The sequence below is a fragment of the Dermacentor albipictus genome, chromosome 1 (genome assembly GCF_038994185.2).
Source record: "Dermacentor albipictus isolate Rhodes 1998 colony chromosome 1, USDA_Dalb.pri_finalv2, whole genome shotgun sequence".
Lineage (NCBI taxonomy): Eukaryota > Metazoa > Arthropoda > Arachnida > Ixodida > Ixodidae > Dermacentor > Dermacentor albipictus.
In genome coordinates, this window is record NC_091821.1 from 345,956,325 (window position 1) to 345,979,559 (window position 23,235).

The 23,235-nt window shown below is 48.9% G+C and overlaps 2 protein-coding genes across 4 annotated transcripts in view; one reads left to right on the plus strand and one right to left on the minus strand.

Annotated features, from left to right (window-relative positions):
* Nucleotides 1–23,235, minus strand: part of LOC135915707 (unconventional myosin-Ie-like) — a 352,538-nt gene that overhangs the window by 317,670 nt on the left and 11,633 nt on the right. For both annotated transcript variants that reach the window (XM_065448929.2, XM_065448861.1), the window contains exon 2: nucleotides 8,324–8,449. In XM_065448929.2, the coding sequence (XP_065305001.1) occupies nucleotides 8,324–8,449 (126 nt within the window). The remainder of the gene's footprint in view (nucleotides 1–8,323; nucleotides 8,450–23,235) is intronic.
* The window catches only part of LOC135915571 (potassium/sodium hyperpolarization-activated cyclic nucleotide-gated channel 3-like), a 452,750-nt gene that overhangs the window by 183,586 nt on the left and 245,929 nt on the right, over nucleotides 1–23,235 (plus strand). The gene's annotated exons all lie outside the window — the stretch shown is intronic.

The following is a 23,235-nucleotide window of genomic DNA, read 5'->3' on the forward strand; positions in this document are numbered from 1 at the left end:
TACTTGGATACCTCTATCTGCAACACGTGCTGCCCGTATTATTTTGGGAGTAATGACATTGTTCTTTGCTTTCAGCGCTTCAATGTTTCCTTCATATAATCACAGTTGATTAAGGCACTTCAGTATCTTACGTCACTCTAGACACTTCTACAGTGTTCAGCTGCAAAACGAGATACTCCATGCGCATCCCCTTTGCGCCACCTGTATGTGACCTTCACTTGGCACAATCACTGCGTGGCAAGCTGACACCTCGCTTGAGAGCCGCCACATGGTAATACGCGGCATTGATTTGCATGTAAGCGCGTGTGCGTGAAGTGCTGCGCAATGAAACCGACGCTGAATGCTGCCGAGTCCCGTGTAATTGCTCCGCTGACGCAAAGCCTCCGATGCTTATAAGTGCGCCTACTCGCGCTGCTCGCAAATCATGGTCGCAGGTGCGTGCTCTGTACACCGCCATCTTTGGCGCGAATCGGAAAGGCGGTGCCGTGCTGGCGATTACAGTACGCGTACATGCTCCCTAAGCAGAGCGCCGTACAAGCACGGAACAGATGCTGCATGTTGCGCACAATTCACTGGAGTTTTAGGTATGCAGGATAGAGCGAGATAGCTTAATGATAGTTGAATATGCCATCCCTACGATATGCGGGGCTCGCTACTTCGGGTGGGGCGTTCGAACTGAAATAAAGGCGTTCACTGAAAAGCGACACATACTCAGTGCATTTGTGGCGCCAACTGCTAAAGCGTCGGGTTGCTGTCCTTGAGGAACCTTTGTGTCGTACGCTCGATTCCACCCAATATTAGATAAGCTAAAATGATTCACTTCGTCATTGTAGAGCGGCGCATTTCCAGTGGCACGTACCTAGTTACCCAGATTGGCGTCAGAGACGTTCATTGAAGAGCGGCAGTGCACATATCTTCTGGCAATTGGAGCACCTACCCAGGGCTCCAAGTCGCCGTCGAAGAGTTTCATTTAACAGCGGTACCTACCCAGTGCCGCGTATATACAGTCATCCATGTAAGTGTGAAAGAGGTTCGTTGAATAGCGGCACGGATGTGCACATTAACACATGCATACTCAGCGACCCAAGTTGTTCTGACGGTCGGTTTCGAACCCCTCAGCATAGCAGCCCGATGCGGTACCAATCGACCACGAAGTACGCATTGACCAAGGTAGGCGAGAAAGCGGCTGGATAGAAACATACATAGACAGATACTTGGCCCCCAGAAACTGCGTGAAGTACCCTATGAATGATGACGCTCTAAACATCTGCCATCTGATTTCCCCAAAGCTGTCCGAAGGGCATGCCTCCGATCTTTGTATGATGGGGCAGTCACACAACAGGTGTTCAAATGAAAGGGATTAGCAAATGAAGACAGCTATACAGCACAGCGCAGGGGTCGTCTGACGGGGTCGAAGACACGTGGCCTAAAAGAACGACAGCAACTACACATCGTGTATTACAATGCGCGTATGCGTGTACGGCAATGAAAGGTTGACGGATCGTGGGAGACGACGACAATCTCGTGATTGCGACAAACACTATTGAAGAGGTCGGCATTAAGTATCGTCATTCTGCCACCGTGCGGCGTTTATTATTGATTACGCGATATCGCAAACGCGCTACGTGACAGCATTCCAGCCTCTACGAGCGCGCCGAGCAAATACAATGTATGCGCTCCCTCCTTGAGATAAAACAAACTGGAAGGCTCGCCGTAAAATTCAAACCGTGAAGCGTTACGGGCAAAACGCAAGGCCACAGAGGGGCGAAACGGATTGGGCGACAATCACGCGTACATTGGCCAAAACTGCACGCCCTTCGAGAATGCCTAGTGGAAGTGCCTTGAAACTTGGGCGAGGCTTCCCAGACGACGCTCGTGGTCACAGAGTGCAAGACCTCGTTGTATAATCAGTCCGGCCAACTTTTCCAGCGTGCCTTCGGGCGCGCCAGCGTCTCATTAGTCTGCGATCACGCTTCCGCGGTTTTCGCGTGCTGACGATTCGCGTGGAACGAGGTCACAAACTAAAGCCGCACGTCGCCAAAGCCAGTGATTGTTGTACGGCAGCGAGCGCTTAACTACTCTGGCAAACGTGACCGGCCTCCTTCTGCCAATATCTCGTGTATCTTTCGATTACACGATATGGTATGTGGCGCATGAAATTCTGCGCGGCGTTACAAATGCACGCATTCTTATTTTCCGTTTCTGTCGAATCTGTCGCGCTCGGCATCAAACGAGACATTTTTCGGAGCGACGTGCGGAAAGAGTTTCGCGAGATTCTGCCAGAGTGTGATCTGGAGCTTATAGTTGTAGCCTCTATAACAATGCACGTATTCTGCATTTAGAAACCAATAGACCTGTGAGGAATGTATCAGCTCTTTCTTGATTATCATTAATATCATTTATGGCTCAGGTACTTCGGAGATTTCATTCTTTGCTGCGTGAAATAAGGAAAGATATTAATGACAGCTATGACAATTTCTTTTAGGCACAAGTAATGCTCGGCAAGCACATAGCGCCGCATTAGTTCTCTAGGCTCGACAAAGAAAGCAGTCGGTAGAGCACCGACACCGAAAGCGAGACCTTGAGGGTACGGCGACTGCTTCCTCCTCGCCTTTGCTTAATTACCCATAAGCTGGGAACAGATTTCGTGAAAGGATCGCACTTCCACCATCATTTCTTCTTGAATGCTCCAACAGTGCTACTACAACATGTAGTGCGGTTACTGACATTACTACATCAAATTACACCAAACCCGCAGTTTTCATTTAGAAGCAAGTTTTACTGACTGAACACTCATCACCCCAAACTCGTGCTAGCGTATCCTCTATTAACTCTCAATGAAATGAACAACACGCGCAGCAGTGAACGAGTACGCCCCGCCTACACGAGTTGTCCTTCCAGAGCATTAAACCCGGTCGACCCAGTTTTCTCTGCAAGAGAGTGCAAGAAGAAAGAAAGAGAACGTCTGGCAAAGGCAGCCGCCGCCGCATAGTGTGACAGTGTGACGTGCTTGGCGTGCTCCCGAGACGTACAGCCCCCGTCCTGTACTCGGGAACGACAGACACGGAGATCATCTCCTTCTCGTACTCCTTTCCATCTCACTCCAGGCTGGGCGGACGAAGCCAGTCGTACAAAACCGCTTCCTCTCCATTCGTCGCATCCTAGGCCCCGCATAGCGATGTTCCGCGCGTATGCGTTCTTCTTGTTTCGCCTTGTACTGTCGCTCCGTACTGAGAGCGGTGCGGGTATCCTTACACAGCACGAGCGCCGGGATCGCGCACCGAGCGGCAAGGCGAGACAGAAAGATAAAGCACGGTCGACGCGGAAAAGGCAGAATCGTTCGAGTACGTCGGGCAATTTGTCTCCGAGAGTCTTGAGTCGCGTGCGCACAAAGAGGCGCGTATGCAAACTGACTTGCGAACGCTTTCCTTCTCTTTCTTGTTATTTTTGTTCTCTCTTTCCTTCTCTCTCTCTTTCTCGAAGCAACATTCGTCTCTGCCGCAGTCGCTGCTTGCCTTGCTGCTTGCCGCTTGCCGCCGCTGGCGGTGCGCGTTTTTCTTCTTCGACCTCAGTGCCTCGATTTTCTTATTCGAATCCGACCCTGAAAGCTTCTGCCGGGTCTGCGCGTAGGCGACGTCGGACGCAACAAAGCGAGTTCTCGAAGAACGACAGGTGCAACGTGCGACGCAGGTGACGCCCCCTAAACAAGCGTGGGTGAAGTGCGCGTAGACGCTCGTGCACTGCCGCGCATGGGCTGGGGGAGAGGAGTCCGTGCGGCGCATCAAGAAAAGAGCCCAAGGGCTCGAGCGCTGCAGTATTAGCGGAGCAGTGTACTCGGTTAATGTGGGCGAACGAGTCGGTGGGTGCGAGAGTGATGCGAGCGGTCGTCGCTCTCGTTTGTTTCGAGGCGGAAAAGTCGGGAGAAAAAGAAAAAAAAAAGGCGCGTTTCTTACGTCTGACGAGCTCCTGCTTTTTCGGGCTTTTGTTCTGTACTTGTTGTGCTTCTTGGTTTAGGCTGGGCCACGACTTCATGCGGAAATGAAGTGTTGCGCTTTTAATGCGTGGGTGAGCGAGTTTGACGAGTGTCTCCTTATACAATAACTACTACTGTTCTAAGTTTTTCTCGCACTTTCGCAGGGAGACAGCACGCTACTGAACGCTACCGAGTCGGACTGCAGAGGCATTCAGCGGATTTGTCGGGTCACCCGTGGTAGGTCGGCTAAGTAAACGAAGCTCACTCATGCTCCTTACTCACGGTAGCTCGCTGAGCTTCGAGCTCGGACTCACGTCAGCTCGGGATCGCCCGCACTCACGAAGGCACAGACTCTGCAGCCCTTTGGTTTCACTCGGACTCACACTCGCACGTCAGTACGAAAACGAGCCAGTGGGCTTATGAGTGCGGCGACCGGTGAAATCATGTACATAGGTACCTTGTACTGGAAAAATAGGATGTTACGTAGGTCCCTAAGCGTATAGGATATGAGGGCTACAAAAAAAAAAAGGAGTGCCTGGACATGAAATCAATATTGCACATAGTTTATCGTGAGGTACTTGTAATATCTATGCCTACATATCGATAGCCTGTTATGCGAATCAGTACGAACTTCGTATTTATCAATCCTCAGTCAAAGAGAGAGAGAAAATAATGCAGAGAAAGGCAGGGAGGTTAACCACAGGTAGTTCCGGTTGGCTAACCTGCGCAGGGGGAAGGGTTAACAGGGATAAAAAGAGAAACAGCGTAGAAGGGTGAGATAGAAAGAAAGGAAGACAAGCACAACTCCTTCACAACTCATAGTTCAAAAGCTTACATCAAGGCAAAAGAGAAAAGAAAAGATAAGTAAACAGACCAATGTAATCGTTAAGTAGGAAATAAAGCGGTGGTCCTTGTTCCTTATTCATGCCTAAAAGCAAAAATATATTTTAAACACACTTCAGTGGAGCTACAATTTATCTTCATTACATCATAAAAGAACCTATTCATGCTTTTTGTTTGAAAATAATGCACTGGTCATGCGTTGCAACGTCCGAGGGCTAACACAAGCCTAATCTTCAGAGCAAGTGCGTTAGTAAACTCACAAAGACCGAGACCCCTGCCTAGGCTTTGTTTCGATAGCACACGCGAATGGAATGGGAATGAAACAGCACCTCTGGCTATTCCATTTCTTCGTCACTCGTGATAGCACACCGTTTTCGAACGCCAGCTACACCTGTCTTTCAGCTATTTAGATCGTTTTCTGTTGCATGAGCGCTAAAATTTTAGGTGGACTTGTAGGCGATAGACGGTTTTCCTGTGCACACTTTCCGCACTGCGCACGCTCTCCAGTGCGCGGTGAATTCTCTGAAGTCGTGGCTCCACTTTCTTTCTCGCAATCCCAACCCTTCCTTCCCGACGTGCAAAGCCAAATGTACATAAGCCCGGTCAACCTCCTTGCCTTTCCCTTCCTTTTATTTGTCTATATCTCTGTCGTGTGCGTTCAAAGCTCACAAGGCGGTAGCCGAAACCAGTTGAAACGCCTCGAAATGTTTACAATCGCCAAACATTATGTGGGTTCGTGAAAGACTGGGGTATAGCTGTCTCTGTTCCGAAGGCTTGCGATGACTAAGAGAGTGCGATAGCTTATTTATGTATGGCGCGGTTATGGAATACAAATAGATCTTTCAATGGTACCCGTTATTACGAAACAAGCGACAGGTGCTACGCATATGTATAGCGCCATAACGAACATCGTATGCGCGTTATGCGCGGTTCGAGGAAGCCACTACGTGCCAGCACAAACGTCCGGCAGCGCATTCACCTGTCCGCCGCCCATACGAGCTCGAGGTATTGCCAGAGAGGGATTGAGGAGTCAGCGCTGATAGAATTTCTTGTCAATTACAGTATCTTCAAGGGCAGTTGTGCATATAAAACAGGAGATTTCACCGCCTTTTCCAAAATCGGAAATAGAGAATAGCTTGCGTTATTTTCTCTCTCTCTCTCTCTCTCTCTCTCTATTCGTTATTTTTAGGCACCCTTGTATGCATCCTATTTTTAGCGTATAGACAATCGCATCAGTGCTTCTCGCCTGAGCTAAGTATAAAGTGTCATGTAGACGTACCTTCTTCTTAGATAATTCACACCGCTTGTCTGTTATTGCACTGAGCATGTTACGCTGCTCTATACCTCATGTCGCGTAATAAATTTAGCTAAAACCGAAATGAAGGCGGAGGACGTTGTTGTGGATAAGAGAGCCCTGAAACACAGGCTACCAAAAAGCCTGTTCTCATTCAGTAAAGAACAGCTGCTTGATTGCATTGACTGTATCAACCTGCACTTAAGCGAATCCTCCCTTAACTTACCTTTTACTTTTATTATTATTTTCGGTTATTGCTCCGGCGGACAAAGCACGTCGTGAAAGGCTGAGCAGGTGGACGAACGGACGAATAAATCGTCCATGCTCTCTGTACACTTGCATTAGATAGATACACGTGCTGTTCCTCAGTTGCCCAAAGTGCTTATACCGTATCGCAATAATGAGGTAGGCACACTCCATGAATGGAGACACGCTGCCTCCACGAAACAACGAACTATCTTGTCCGACGCAGCCACGTATACACCAACGAAGCGCCACGCATCTTGTTTCCCCCCGCTGACCTTCCTAAATAACGCTACCCGTCCTGCTCTTCTGGTCGCAAGACGTACTGTCGCAACGCTCCTTCACAAGAGTGGCCTCTACTGATTGTGTCTACCTTCTGGAGGAAGAAATTCCCGATTACGCAAGTTCAGGAATAACGAATCCGTGTCTGCTACCATGAGCGCGCGAGAGAGACAAAATCGTTTCTGTGCAACAGCACCCGCTGCCACGCTTATATAACAGGAACGATTCGGTCGCCCGCAAGAGAAATCACAGTTTTGCTGCAGATTCAAAATAAGCCCGCTGTAGCGAGTGGATTCCTCTACCGCGTACACTTGAACTGTTCGCGCAGCATCCGTCGCGGTGGTCTCGGAACGCATGCCTCAAGAATAAACGGTCGCCTCGCAGTATCAACATAGAAAGCGCGCTCAGCTACTTGCAGTAACAACGCCAGCAGCTACTGGTGTGCAGAACAGTAGATGTAGACGACACGAGAAGAAGCAATCCTCCAGATGTGATCGATGGTTGCAAAAAAAAAAAAATGTTTCCCTTATGTTTTTTCCGGACGCTCCATATTTTCGGTCAGGCCACCTTGCCGCGAAGCACATCTAAAGCTGAGGCGGAGGTAAAGGACGGGGGAGGAGTAAATAATAAAGCGTTCGTTCTAGAAGCAACATCGACCGTTTGCTGCGATCGATCTGTATGTTTCATTCCTACGCTCTCTAAACCGCTCTCTAAACAGTTTTCAGGGAACCGTGATTGCTGGAGAAAAGAGCCTATATTCACGAACGCGCGTCACGATTTTATCAGATGCTTGCGCGCGCGTTCATATTTCTCTAGAATAAAGAAAATCACTGTTTACGTCGCCTTTTTTTCTTCGAGTAACGTGCTACTCTGCCGTAATGTTACATGGTCACATGATTGATTTTGTCCAGGCTATAGAGAAACACGACCTGAAAACGAATCTAGGTAAAAGATAGGAAGCTAATAGGGAACGTTAACGCTCACGATCAATATTATGCACATAATTTTATGTAATTATATTATTATTTTGTCCAAGGAAGTCCGTACCACAATATCCGATGGAATATTACTAAATGAATTAGGGTAGCGACACTGTCAGTGCAGTTTCGTAACATTCCTAACATACTTGCACGCCACCTGTCATAGAGAATACGCTAAGCACGAGCGATCGGTCAAGTGGTGAATTACCGGCTCAAGTTAACCACGTACGTTTATTGGGGACGCGTGTGATCGAGTAACGATATGTAACCAGTCTGTAAAATGTCGCTAAGGCATTGAAGAGCCGAAGCCCTATACTTGCGGCCATACGGCGAAGCGAAATTTCCGACACCAAATAAGCGCGCCTCACCGTACACTTGGAAACACTGGGGCAAGAAATCCGCATGGGTCTAAAGTTCAGAGACGGCTTGTACCATCACCGGCCGAGAACTGTAGGACGCATTCTTGTAAGCATTTCTTCTCGTTTTTGAAGGCACACACCTGTACAAACAATAGACGGACGTGAACGGTATACGCCTTTCACAACTTTCGACCGCTGTGACTCGGATGAAGGATCTGTACAGTCAAATTTGCACCTCGACCGCGCAACCTTCGACACCTGATATTACAGTCAAACCACACAAAAAAATCTCTCGCTAGCTGTATTTAATCACGAAAAAGAAAGAGAAGACAGTAAACGTAAAGGATACGAATATCTGGTCGTCCATGTATCGCTTCCGTAGATTCTCGACGATGGCGTCCTCGGTGATCTTGGTGAGGAGCACCATGTCATCCACACCGCTGGTGCGGTACTGCTGGCTCTGCCAGTGGTACACCTGCGGAGAGAGAACAAAATGAAAGAAAAAAGAGCTATGAGCGCCGTATGACAAAGTGCGTGGTAGCCGGCGCGCGACCGAACATCTCGTTAGACTCGGGTCGTAATCTTTCTAGTGTTGCAACAAACAATAGAGTCAGGCTTGCGGCGAAATTCCGCACAGTCAGAATACTTGTCACAGCGAAGAAATTGCGGTAAACGGCCATGACGAAGTAAAAGGTTGATATTTGGGAACCTCGACGGGTTCCTTCATCACGTGTTTACGGAACACACAAAGGGCGCAACGGCAACAAAATTTTGGACCGCGTAAAAAGTCAGATAAAGTTCATATACAGCCACCTGTGCGCAAAATATTAAATTTGAATTACGCGTGAATGCGTCCCGAAAAACTGGCAAAGTAGACGTTAGCGAAAAAAGAAAACAAATATACACAGATCCCACACACTGTGGGAATCAATGTAAGCGAAGCTTTCTGTTCTGTTTGCCTTGATTGAGCATAATTAGCGGTGACGTTGACGGCGAATGCTTGAATTCTACAGCTTTTAGCCCAACACGTAAGCGGCGAGTTGATGCCAAACGTTTCCTTCAGTGCAACCCTGCGATTTGTCTGCGTAGTACACAGGTTACACATCGAGACGTGGGTGCATGAGGCGTTGTTGTGCGCCATGGTTCATAACCTCCGAGAAGGTTGAGCATTGCCATTGCCTCCCACGGCATATCGCATCGCGGCAGCAGTGGTAAACATTAATTGAATTGTGGGGTTGTACGAGCCAAAGCAACAATCGGATTCGGAGGGACCCTGTAGTGCCGGACTCCGGGTTCATTTTGACCCCCCCTGGGGCTCTTTAAAGTGCACCTAAATCTAAGTATACAAGCGTTTTCTTTTTTTCTTTCACCCTTGTCGAAATGCGGCTACCGCGGTCAGGGTAGACCCCGCAACCTCGAGCAATGGCCCTCAAGCTGCAGCGGCGGGCACAGAAGTGATGATTTGACGTGCGACCGGTTCCGTAGTGTCACGTAGACGCTACGGTGTTTCAATCCGGCATTGCGTCAGTTGTCCGCTTCGCTAATTTGCATGGTGCTTATTTTTTAGAAATAGAAGAAACATACCGCATCACACCTTGAACTTAATTTTATCCCGTCTGGCCGCAGCCACTGCCCTTCTAGTAGCAGCGTTTCCTCGCCTTCTCGCTCCAGCTTTTCTCTCTCCTGCCCCCTTTCCATGAACCGGAACTGCGGGCGAAGAGTTGCAAGGCTGCCATTCACTCGTTTCGTGACTGCCGTCGGTTCTACCCATTCTCTGCCTCCTCTGCCTACAGTCGCTCTTCTATTCTATTTACATCCCTTCTGGACTGTGCCATGTTAGTAGAAAAGTAAGCGCTGCAATTTCCGCAATGCTCTCGCGGGGACCCACAGATAATTACAGCTGTCGAGAGGGCATTGTGGCGACGCCCAAGGTGCTGCAGAGGGCATTGTTCACATGTGCCTCGATGGAACGGTCCAAACGAGTTTCTCGCGTCGCCTTTACGCTCCTGCCATGCATATGCTTGCTCTGAACCACCTCCCTACGTGGCGTGCAAGACAGCAGAAGCAGTAGCAGTAGTGGAAACGTCGAAGGAAGAGGCAAAGAGAGCTTCACTTTAAAAGAAAAAAAGAAAATGCCAACATTACCGATCGCTGGAAATGACGCATGACCCAGAATGTAGAGAGCCAGCCCGTCTTGGCATGACTTCCGAGATTCGAAAGCACTCGCGGCTGTGCGTGTCACGCTGAAAAATTTCGGAGGCTACTTGTCGGGCTTTACGTAACATCCGCTAACCCCCAGGTGCACTCGTCGATTGCTCTGGTACTATTCAAATGCTAGTAATGAGAAAATCGGGCAATTACCATCACTGCAACTTTGCTAGTATTGCTTCAATAGTGTATGCCCCTATACGCATTTATAACGATGTCGGTGCAGTGGCCCTTTGAGGGCTCCGAAGCGTCAGCCTTTTATTTTTGACATGGTCGTCAACCACAATCTCTTCTTTGCAAGGAACAATGGAGCGAGGAAAACGGGGACAAATCGGGCCACCCACGAAGCACACAGCAGGACTCTCTTCGACAGAACGACTTTCATTGCTCGTGCAAAGTTACAACTGCCTCGATATCTTGCGGGTCGGCGCCACGTGAAGCCCTGCGGCTGGCTTCCGCGAAAGAGGTGCATGCGAACAATAGTTTAGATCCAGTCGTGACTTGCGATGAAAGCTGTTATTCGTTCTACGAGTATTTAAGCTGTCACGACAGTACACTTCCATTATCTACTGTAATGGCTGCACTATAGACGAAGCGAATGCATGCGAGTTTCGAAAAGAGCTTCGCTGATAACGCAAGCTACCGTTACGCGTACACGCCGAACAGAAGCGTTTCTTTAGTAATTCAAAGGGATTGTCCGTCAAAACGCACGTAATGCGTGCCGAGGGGAACACCGCGTTTCCTTAGGCCCCTACATTATCTTTCCATTCTGCTAAGCAGCTCAGCGATTTCTCTTCTGATACTGCATGAACTGTTTCCAAAAAGGATATTGCAGCAGGCAGGCGGTTTCATCACAGTCTATAAGAATCCAGCACAAGCAGAAGAACGACTCGAAGAAAACAGTCGACAAAGAGGACGAGTGCTACCACGCTTCTCTCTGGGCTTTTTTTTCCTTTTCTCTTTTACTTTTTTTCTTTTTGTTTTGTTTGCGCTGGATCCTTAACTTGTGGCATAAATAGTACGCTGACGTCAATGCTGACCGACCGCCAGCGCTTCTGCAGTGTCTGGTAGCTCGTGAAGCAGTGAGCACGGTCCAAAAGAGAGAGCAAAACAGGTGCCACGCGGTGTACGATTTGAGGTCCGATCAAGCGTACTAGCCGTACCGACGACCACACCCAAAGAGCTACCAAGTTGATTCCCCCATCAATCGGAGAAATCTTTCAGACGCTTCGTATACGTCAGGTGTCGGGCATCGCGTCGCGCCACGTGTGTGATGCCTCAATGACCGTACCTATCTTTTTTTTTCTTCTTCTGTCTGAGCTTTAATTTGTCGTGCGAAGCTGGGCTCAAGCAGCTCAAAATACCAGCCACCCTGAACGCAATCGCTAACCCTGACCGTCTTTATAACGGATGCCATCAACGGAATTCACCTGGTATACTTCACAAACTAAAGAGAAAATGTTCAGATTATGACAAGAATAAAGGACATAGAGGAAATGAAAACAAAGCGAACACGAACGAAGAGCTCGGCTGATTCAACCGTATAGAGATCTCGCTGCTCCAAACGCACAGAGCGAACGACGTAGCAGCAGGAACGGAACGCCGTGGCAGCAGCCCAGGTTTCACCGCCTGCTTCTTTCTTTCTTCCTTTCTCTATTTCGATTTCTGTTGTTTGCGCAAGCCGGCGCATCGATCGTTGTATAAAAGGGAGAAAGGCACGTCCGGCCCGAGGAGGCTTTCAATACGCTGGCTTCGCCTTGTCCTCCACCCAGGTCGATACAGGGAGAGCGCGCGCAGTAAGTAAGGAAAGAAACAAGTGTGCTAGCGCGCTTCGGCACTTACTATCCAAACAAGAGAGACGACCCTCATTAAGACTGGATGTAATAATTACGCCGCCAAACCCACTTTCTCTTCGGAGCGCTATCGACATGCACGACCTCGTGCCGTAGCGGCGCAGACTCTTGTTTGTACGAGGGCGAATCAGAAAGTATTTGCTCCCATTTCTTTTTAGCCAAATCACGGCTGTAAATGCGAAGTCAACATATCCATTCCGAGCGGCGGACCTTTCTTAGACCGGCCCGACCTTATCTACCGCTAGCTCCGCGGTACGGCGCTGCTGTCGGTTGTTGAAGATGGCGGTTGTGCTTCACGCGTCCGCGGTGTATACGAGCAACGAAGTGTGACTCGATTTCTGCGGAGCAACGGTCGAGCGCCCATCGAAATCCACACGGGAATGCAGCCCACGTGTGATGAAAGGTGTCTCGCTTCGAGAAGTTTGAGGTGGTGCTGCTGTGAGTTTGCAAAAGGCCGTGGGAAAAGACCGGTGGTTCCGCAGTCAGCCGGACGAATTCTTCTACCCCAGGGGCATCTCAAATTTAGTTCTGCGATGGGACAAATGTCTGAACTGCTGTGGGGACTATGTGTAAAAATAGTCTGTGCAAGTCTGCCTCCTCGAGTAGTCCTGAATTGCGCTATCTGCCGCAGGCAACCTTTAAACATTTTTGAAAGTGTTCGCTGAATCCATCCATCCATCCATCCGTCCGTCCGTCCGTCCGTCCGTCCGTCCGTCCATCATCTAATCTATCTATCTATCTATCTATCTATCTATCTATCTATCTATCTATCTATCTATCTATCTATCTATCTATCTATCTATCTATCTATCTATCTATCTATCTATCTATCTATCTATCTATCTATCTATCTATCTATCTATCTATCTATCTATCTATCTATCTATCTATCTATCTATCTATCTATCTATCTATCTATCTATCTATCTATCTATCTATCTATCTATCTATCTATCTATCTATCTATCTATCTATCTATCTATCAAGTGATTCATTTATTTAGCACGACTCCCAAGCACAAACGAGAGTGAGAGTGGGCTTCACGAAGTCGGTCAGCTGGCCGTGGCGTACGCGAAGTCTACTACCGAGAACCAAGCCTTCGATTAGTACGCGCGTTTAGCGCCTCATGACGTCTCCGACTCTTCTGTTTCGCGCCGATCTCTCGGCGCATTGTTTTCCCGCGAACGGTGGTCGGTGCGTTCCCGCACCGAACACGAGCCCAGGTACGCGTGCGAAAGACAAGCCGTCGCACGACCGCGCGGACGTTCACACGCGTCGGCGGAAAGAAGTGCTAGCGTGGTGCGCTGTCATTTCCACAGTGAAAGCAGGAAAGCACGGGTGAGGCAGATTTAGCAGGGCACGCGCGCGGGCTCAACCCTGCCGAGTTTATTTCTCCGTATAAAAACACGATACGACTGCTCCCGTGGGGACAGCGAGCTTATTTAGGAGGCTGAGAGACCGCAGACCTGACAGAAGAAGAAAAAGGGATATATATAAAAGGAAAACGAACTGTAACAGCGCTCCGCGTAAAATATCTGCTATGTCAACAAGCCTTCCGGAACGAGAAAAACGGCACCACGCTGCTACCGAATGAAAGGACTAGGGAATTGTTGACGCGTCGCTCTTTTTGCAAACTTGCGGTACGCAACGCCTACTACGCCACTTCTATGCACACGTCACGCTTGCAGGGACGTGACGTGTGGGTAGTTGCATCATCACACACAATGCACAACAACAACTACCACCCAAACACAATGCATCATCAACTACTAAGCATATACTTAGTGAGGTCCTCTTTGCAAACTTTAGCCACAACCTCGAAAGGATTCTGCACTACTACGTTTAAGCTCACTTTCAGTCCTGCAGATACATGTGTACTTACGCTATGCACAGGGTGTTTCACGTAACTTGAACCAAGGATTAAAAAAAAAAAGTGGTTCCGCAGCTGGGTGATACCCCCGAAATATGCTTTGCCGATTTATGGCGCTCCTAAAAATATATTTTTTATTCCGATTAATTAGTTAATTCGTGGAGCTCAATTATCCAAAATTTTTAGTATAAACTTTAGGGACAAATGCGTTTCGTTACGTTGTAAAGGTTGTTCAACAACGACCTATCCAATTTTTTTGTGGCAACGTACATGCTGCGTGGTGATATAGTTAGGCGTTTAGAGAAAATGGATCGGTCGTTTCTGAAAAAACAACTTGCCGCAGGTGGGAACGATCCCACGTCCTCGCATTATGCGCCTGATGCTCTACCAACTGAGCTACCGCGGCACTTTTCATGCACTTTCAATTTCATTAATTTATAACTTCATTATTTCAATTAATCAGTACAAGTAATTTTCCCTGTGTCGTCCTTGGTGTCTTTGCTTGTCGCCTTCTTATGATATGAAAAGCAACTACGAGACATGTTAAATTCTATCACTGAAATTGTTCACAACAGTGACACAGTCCGCTCGGCAATATGAGTGGCAAGACTAACGTGATTAGCACCACGATTTAGTCAGCTCCTGAATCACGGTGTCGCTCATACTGACCTCTGGATGGATAAATCTGGAACTGCACCATTTTATAGGAGGTACCCACTGACTCCATTGCTATCTTCAGTGCTCCTACATGTACGGATAACACAGCGAAAAATTTGCGTGTTGTTCCAATACGATTACCTCCATCGTCTCTAGAGAGGCGCTGTGCAAGCTGCGAGTAGACGGCCACATAGCTCATGAAATCACGTACTCATTCCCTATTGAGGAGAGCGACTTGGAAGAATAACAGCACTTCATTTTATTTCGCAGTCATCCCATAGAAGCTGACTTATTCATTGCAACAATACCTTGGTTTGGGTGGTTTGGTTCATCTTTACAGTTAGTTGTCTTTAGAAAGAGCTAACGAAGAAAACAAAAAGGCACACATACGCATTTTCGGCACCCGTTTTGTCGTATCTGTGACTGTGTGTCCTCGTCTTTAGCGCTTTCTTATGAAAACTGACTTGTCCTTTTTATTTATCCTTGATGGCGGATTTATCTGTGTATATGTGCTTCCTTCTTACTCATATTCCTCGTGTTTGGGAAGGAAGGGGCTGGAATGAAGGCGGCATGAAAAATGGTGGGTGGCCGTGCATTGTGTAATAAAAACCCATTGACGAGGCCAAACAGTCGAAAGCCAATCAAACTGCGGGCTTTGACGTCCCAAAGCAACACACGGGCTATCAGAGACGTCGTAGTGGGGGTTTTGCGTTCATTTCCGTCATCTGGAGGTTGTCAACGGGAGCCTATAGGAAAGTACGCGAGCGTTCCTTTTATTTTTCATAACGCCGGGCCCCATCGGAATGCTGGTGGGAATCGAACCAGCCACCTCGCGCTCAGCAGCCCAAAGTCCGTAGCCGTGCACTGAGACAACGCGGCTGCTCTTGCCAAACAGTGCGCGCGGTAGTCGCTCCACAAAAATCAAGCTAGGAAGAATGCGACAGCTGCCAAACGCCTTTTACCAAACAGGTACGCATAATCGCACGGATCAGAGAAAACTCAGTTAACCACAAATGACGACCGGGAAGACAGACACAGTGGCAATAATGAAGTTTAAGAAGAGAGAGACAGTTGGATTCAGAGCGTGCCACAATTGAAAGAAAGGCAGGAGAAGAAAAAAAATGAAGTAGGACTAACGCTCGGGATACATACAAAAAAAAAAACTCCGAGGAAAGGGCGCACAGACACACACGCAGACAGCACGCGGGAAGCAAGAAAGCGGCGACTCAAATTAGGAGCACCGGGAGGAACATCGCCGCGTGGAGGAACAAAAGGAATATAATTGCGCACGCGTCACAAGCGGGAAGGAGGAAGAGGAATGCAGCGCGGACGGCGAGCGCGTGCGCGCGCTTTAATCACGGCTCGTTTTTTGTTCCAACTGCTGCTCGGTCAGAAGCAGCAGCAGCACCGACGCGCGCAGCTCGCTGCGGCAAACCACGCATATCGGGATGGAAGTTGAAGAAGAAGGAAAATTCTAGAGTGGCTCATTTACACGGGCCGACAGAAGCAAAAACGAGCAAGACTGACCAGAGAACATTAATCGAGGGAAGATGCGCGTGCGCAGGGGAGAGTGCACTGGCCAGTATACGGGTGGATGGGCAAAGGCCGCTAGTGGTACACTTTAAAAGGAAGAAGCAGCTTCGGCGGGGGAGGGGACGGCCTCGCATTTTAATTACATCCGCTCGGCGCTCTCCTTAATCACGCTGCGCTAAGCGCCTCTGCCTCCACCGCGCGCTGTATACGTACGCACTGGGATCTCGGAGAAAGAATAAACTGTTGCGACGCACCGATTCCCCCCAGCGCGCTCCACCGCACGCGCCGCAAGTTTGCGCGATTCGGCGGTCAACGATTACGAAGGACCGAGTTTAACCACGGTTAGCTAGTCTCGGAGAAAAAAGAAAGAAAGCAAGGAAAGCAGGGAGATAAAGAAGAGCAGGAAGATAAAGAAGCGCGAGAAACACATTGCGCTTGGGTCGTTCATTCTGTATATATGCGTCTGCGTGGCTCCTTCGGTGCGCAGAGGTTCAAAAGAACGATGACGCTTGCAACCTTCCGATTAATGGCATTTTTCATTTCGCGAACACGGGAAGCCGCACTTGAAACTTGCTCGAATACACTTTTGCAAGATCTTGCGCTGCAACGAGATGGGGAATCGGGCAAGTTGGTTGAACTTCATGGCGAATAATACAGTGCGAGTCGGATGCTTATCACCACCGCCCTGTGTAGGAATGTAGCGATTCCTTTCTTTCGATTCCAGTCCTTTATTATCGTCCGCTGCTTCCCACTAGCCGATCACAGGCATGCAGAGCGCTATGCGCACCATTGACGAGTCGCGAAAAGGAAAGGATTGGAATACTATCGCTAAACCATACGCCAACCCTATAGCTCCACGGCTAAGTGGTATGTCACTTTTGCTCTGTGTTCTTTACAATGAACTGTGCGCCGCGTCAGCTCTCCCCTTAAAGTTCATGCACTTTTCGAGCAGTTACCCAGGGGGCGATATTTCCCGTGCGATCATTTTTGGGGCTATATCTTCTGGGCGGAATCTGACTGGCCAAGCTCGCGGGTAGGACGCCCGTCGCATTCAGTGAAGCTTCGCTCCAGGCACCCCGTGACGCAGATGTTATTGTATACTATCCCCGGAACTGATCGACCGAGAATTCAGCCTGGAGCGGTAATGTTTCAACCACTGAAAAGCGTCGTATAAGATCCGAGTTCAGAGCACGCCGCACAGCATACGCGTACAGTGTGCTAACTTAATTGTTTGGGAGGTTTGGTTTGGTCTGGGAGTTTGAACTCGGCGAAGCTCGGTGCGCATACACCGAGACGAGCAGCGACGCGTATGTGGTTGTCGTTTGCAATGGTATCTCGTTTTCTGCGCGTCTCTAGCACGCCTGTGTCGGCAAAGCTGTGGTGACAAATAAAAACTTCGTAGAGCCCTCGGACCTCTGCAAGGTGCCTATAGTTCATGCACCAACAGCACCATAAGACGGTATTGTCGTCTTATATGGCAGCGGCGACGGCAACGCGATAACCCATCGACCGCCCACAATTACCCCCGGAAGTTAAATGTTATGCATGTTCAAAGGAAGTACATCCAATTGTTCCATCACCACGAGCGAAAATTCCAAGGACTCAAGACATTGTGGTATATGTACCAGCCTATAAAGAGGTTACATTGTTTGAGCAATGGGTCCGACCTCGTCAAAGAGACACTTAAATCACTGGGGAGCTTCCATAGTGAGGCCCGCTCAACTTCCTTACCTCACCCACTTTACCAAATATAGGCATAGGACTTCATTTCAGTATATTAATACCTCTCTCTGTATTTCATAACATCAGCTTAGCGACGGTCTCCGGCGACTAAGTCTTGGTTGTAGCTGCACGTCGTGCACGCTGACGCCGTGAGCGTGTTGGCCCGCGTAGATTGTTTTCACTATTTGCCGGTGACCGTTTTTCACCGTGTTATCACTTCTATAAACTTATCTCTCACGTTCATCCGAAATTGATTTGATGTTGTCGCCGATTCCATGGTGAGCTAAGCCCGAGGGCACGGGATCAAATCCCGGCCGCGGCGCGGCCTCGTTTCGATGGGGGGCGAAACGCAATAAGGCCCGTGTACCGTGCATTGGGATCACGTTGAAGAACTCAAGGTGGTCAAAATCATCCCGGAGTCCCACACTGTGGCATGCGTCATAATTATATCGTGGTTTTGACACGTGAAACCACAGAATTTATATGTTTAAAATTATTTATTGGCGAGAGAGCCTTGTCTGATCAGATTGCGTGAATAGTGTTGCACGTGGGCACCAGTGATTGGAAGTTATACACGTATGAGTCGCGGGCGGATTTGACACGCGTGTTCGCATTGGACGCCCGACAACTGCGCTCGTCGCCATCGCAATGCTTTGAGTTTTGCTTGTATTTCTGAGCACGAGTTTGCACAATAAGGAGTAAAACTCTTAGCTCACACCTTGGGCAGTGTTTCATCCTTTAGCGTCACTACTACACTGTGCACGTTCTGGCCACGTTAACGAGGGAACGGGATCCAGACCATAACGTCGTGCAATGAGTCGTTCGTCTGATCCCGTTCCAATAGCAAACAGGGTCCACCCGTTTGGAATAGTTCGTCCCAACACCACTCACCTATTTTTCGCAGGAACGCGAACAGACAACGCGAGGCGAGTAATGGCAAAATAAGGCAGAGGTGGCCCTCGAGGAAAAAAAAAGAAAAAGGAGTGCATACTTCGCGGACTACGAGGAACGGGGCGACGCGCATGTGTGCGTGAAATTGCTGGAAACACGGGCGTGCGCGCAAAACCCGAGTTTACCGGCTGACAAAAAAAAAAAACGAAAGAAGGAAAAAAATTGCAAGGCAAAGCTAGTAGGCCGCAAAGCAGCAAAGTTGTTCCGCATCCTCCTTTTCTTGACGATGCGGCGCCGCTGTATAGACTTGTGCTCGCGTTGCTAAAATTAGCAGCGCTAGCGCGAATGCATGGCTTCCAATTTGCGATAGGACAGCAAGTTGGGGGAACAACCTCGGCGCGAAGATGTGGGCGAAGGCAAAGGAAAAAAAAAGAAGAAGAGCGAGAGCCATCGTTGTTGCTTCGGTGACGATTGACGAGGAGCGGATCGAACGCGTGCTGTGACTCGTTCGGAAGTCTGGGCAGCCGATTACTGTGTCGCCCAGGCACACCTCCCACGCGCGCGATTTCGCGGACGAAATGAGAAGTGCTCGAAAACGACCAGCCGTTCTTTTTTTTTCGTTTTTTTTTACATTCGTAGGACGACTTTTAGCGTGAAATTTGGAGAGCGACTACAACCGGTTACATGTACCTTGTGTTTACCACCTACCAGGGACGTCATTTGAACTTCTACTTGGGCACGTTGTGAAAACTTCTCTGAAACTTTGTTTTTCTGCCGTGTGCATGATGACATTAGTAGTTGTGTCAGTTGTCGCTATATATAGTTTCTTCTATATTCTTTGTGGGAGACTTTTTCGGGCACACTTATGAATTAAGAGGACTACAGCCGGCAACGTCTAGAGGGCACCGACATCTCCTTGAATAAAGCTTATACGTTTTTCTTTCGTTTATTATAAACATAATGCTTTTTGACATCACCCGTGGCAAGTAGCACAATTCTACTACTTCAGCTGGATTACTCTGCAAGTAATTGGCATCCCTCAGTCTCGTTGCCCGAGTCTTTCCGCGCGATTTCTCAAGGGCGCCATAGCCGAGAAGCAGTTTAATGACTGCAACAAATCACACATATATGTAAGCGTTATAACTCCTGATGAGCACAGGCTTCAGTTTGATGGACTGCACGTACTATGGCAGAGTGACCTCTCTCAAACGTGACCACTCCCGCTCGGATCGACAAACGTACTGCCGAGCTATAGTCCTCACTAAACGCCGAGCGAGAGGCCAGATTTAGCCCCGATTGCATCACGAGTGGCGCGACCACGGCGCCATCTCTGCACTTCACGCAGTCCACGAGTGATCGAGTAATGTCTTCTTTCCTCTAGACAACGAAACCAGAGTTAAGGTGCGTGTGTTGCAAGTATATAAGTGATAATAGTGTTAAACATTTTCGTTACATGCGGTTTTATCAACCGAACCCTCTATACTGATCGAACTGAAGAAGGTTTCACGCCAAAAAAAGCAATAAAGTAGCCGTTTTAGTACAGGTCGGAACTATGCAGTACAGAAAAGTCCGTCCACATTCCGTCCTCATTACATTCCGTCCCCACTGAAACGCAGCCGCTGCGGATGGTTACCGATACTATTACCGCTGTTATATTCAGCTGCGAGAGGCAATTCAGGAAAGTAAATTTTGGAAGCTTCACGAAACAAATACAAAAACGGCTGAATAGGAGGCTTATTCAGCCAATTTTGTCGACTAAGAGTAATAAGATTTACGACGAGAGCGCCAAGATAAAGATTGCTAAAAAGTCATTTTGATACCGAACGTATAAATTCTCTTTCTTCATCAGCTTGCATATGCCACGGAGCAGTACTTTCATATTACGTATCCGATATCTAACACATGCGACACGTGTAGACCTGTCGTTAGAGGCAGTCAACCGTGAGGCGGTGACCTTGACCTGTTCTCCAACAGACAAGCAGCTGAACAGGAACGTGCTCTAACGTATGCGCACGAAGTCGCTGCTTTCCAGCTGGTCGTGAAGCGCTCTTGGATCCGCTAGATGCACTTCGACTGGCGACGCGTCGAGACAATACATGGGTCGACGCGACAAAACAACGAGCGACACACAAGACTCCAAACTGCACCGAATCGCGGCTATGCGAAACGAGGCGAGTTCACTGGCCTCGGCTCCGTAATATAAACAAGCACACGCATGCTATAGTGCGCTTCAGGATTTCAACCATCGTTTTCCAGCTTGCGTCCGGAAAAACGGTGAAGGACAACTAGAAACGAGTCTGAAGAAGAAAAGCGTGCAGCTCGCGTCGAGCAATGACCGCGAAAAAGTGGGTTCGCGCGGCGAACGCAGCATAGCGAGAGAAACCCACAGCGGAGGGCGAAGCGAAAGCGCGTACATGCGGGCACCCCGCTCGCGTGAAAACCGCACGCGCGTCGCCGACGACTCTCCATTTGGAAAGCAACAAAAGCGAGTCGGACTGCTGGCCGCGAAAGAAAGAAAAGACGAGAAAGGAGTACGGGATGAAGGTCCCGGATCGTAAAGCGACGCGCACGCTGAATATTCGAAAGAAACCGTCTAACGTATACACCGGGCCAACAGAAAGGAGGGGAATGAGTATCCATCTCGCTGTTCGCGTAACAGAAATTGTATGGCGCCAGAGCGCGCACCGAGCCGAATAGTGGAATGGGCCGGCACTCGAACAGGATTTGCGGTCACCGAGCACAAAGGAGGCGAAGCAGCGACGCGTATGGCAGGACGGCGATGTCAGCCGAGCGAAGGGCGAAAGCACCGCAGCTGGCAAGAGAACCGCGACTGTGCGGATTACGAGTTCTCGGTCTCTGCTTCGCGTTCTGCATTCACCCTCGGCGAGGAGCGAGCGAGGGCCAGACACAAAGGCGCGCGAGTGCGGGATAACTTAGCGTAATGGCCTGCGCCGACCGAGTGCGCGAACGTTACCGCTCGGCGAAACATCTTAAAGGCATAGTGGGTCTCCATGGGTCGTAAGAATGCTGGGCTGTGTCGCTCTGAAGAAGCGTTTAGGCAACTTAAGAGATAGTACCAGTCAATTAGAAACCTAGTTGGGAAAACCGTTCTGAATGTACGAATAAGGGAAGCTTTCACAGAGCCTTTAGTCCGAAAGAACTGTTTGCCAATGGCCACAGCCGCCTTAGCTTATGTTAAGTTCATTGCCAGAAAGTCATTCGAGCGCTTCTTCAGTACCTGAAGGCAACAGATTTGAATTCCCGACTGTATACATGCTGCACCTGCCTCAGTGCATGTGAAGGTGCGACATATACTCACGTCTTAGCACTCTCTTTTTCACCCCCCATTTTCCTATCCGCATGTAGGGTAGCAAACTGGACTGTCTGGTTAACCTCCCTGCCTTTCCTCCCTTCCTTCTCTATTTTCTGTCTCTCTCATTGTCAGATATTTACCGAATCCAACACCGCACAGCAACGCAAGGCCTGCACGATTGGAGGCGCAACACACGGGTGAAGCAACGTTTTCATTTCGAAGTTCAAACAGTGTCAATGATGTCGCTAGCTGCCCGTACCCTAACCAGTGAAGGCACCGGACAACCGAGAACAATCCTCACCAAGCGGAATAGGCATGCGCGGTGAGCTTCGTGAATTTGGGGCATGGCAGGCTGAAGCGAGCTGCACCTGGCCTCCCCCCCCCCCTTCCCCGTTACGCTCACACACAACATTGCATAGTCCACTCAGCGTTTACGTCGCTTGCCCTTCCGTAACCGCATATGCTAAGGCGACGCATGGGTGACAACTTTACGAGGCAGAGAAAGAAGGAGAATAAAGGCCGGGCGGAGGTGCGGCACGTACTACCGCGGTCACGCTTCTGCAAAACAAGCTGAGTATAGAACGGCACGCGAGGTTCATTGTGTGAGAACGAACTCGCATGTGGCTGCAGCCACGTACACAGCTGTGTACGCTAACGGGACCATCTGAGCGTGAACCTGCGGCATGGTCCGGGTGCACAAATCATCACCCCCTGTCGCTCGCCGGCAAATGTTGCTTTTAGAATAGTGGCAAAAACACGTCGTTCACAAGCCTCAACATTTCTCTGGGATTAGGCTACAGCAATAACGTTTCCGATACTTAAAGGAGAAATCTGGTGCTATGGCGTCTACGCGTGCCATGGGAACAACGCTTCATCTAGCACCGAAATGATGCGTATAGGACATGGATTTCTAAACATCGCCTATTTGGCTTTGAACAACCTTCTGGTTACTCGTGTTAACCTAATGGTGCCATCTCAAGTTTGTTCTATGGCAATGCCTCATTTATTCCGTATTTTCTAGGATCGTAGCGTTTTCGTAAAATTGCAAACAAGAAATGTTATTTATCAAAAGCAGTCACCCATGGTGAAAGTCACTGTCCAAAAAGCTATCTTTTAGCGCCACGCATAACTTAATTCGCTGTGGAGAACTATTTGTGCATTCGAAATTACATAAAAAAAATGAATTAGCTATCAGAGGAAAACACTTCACTAGT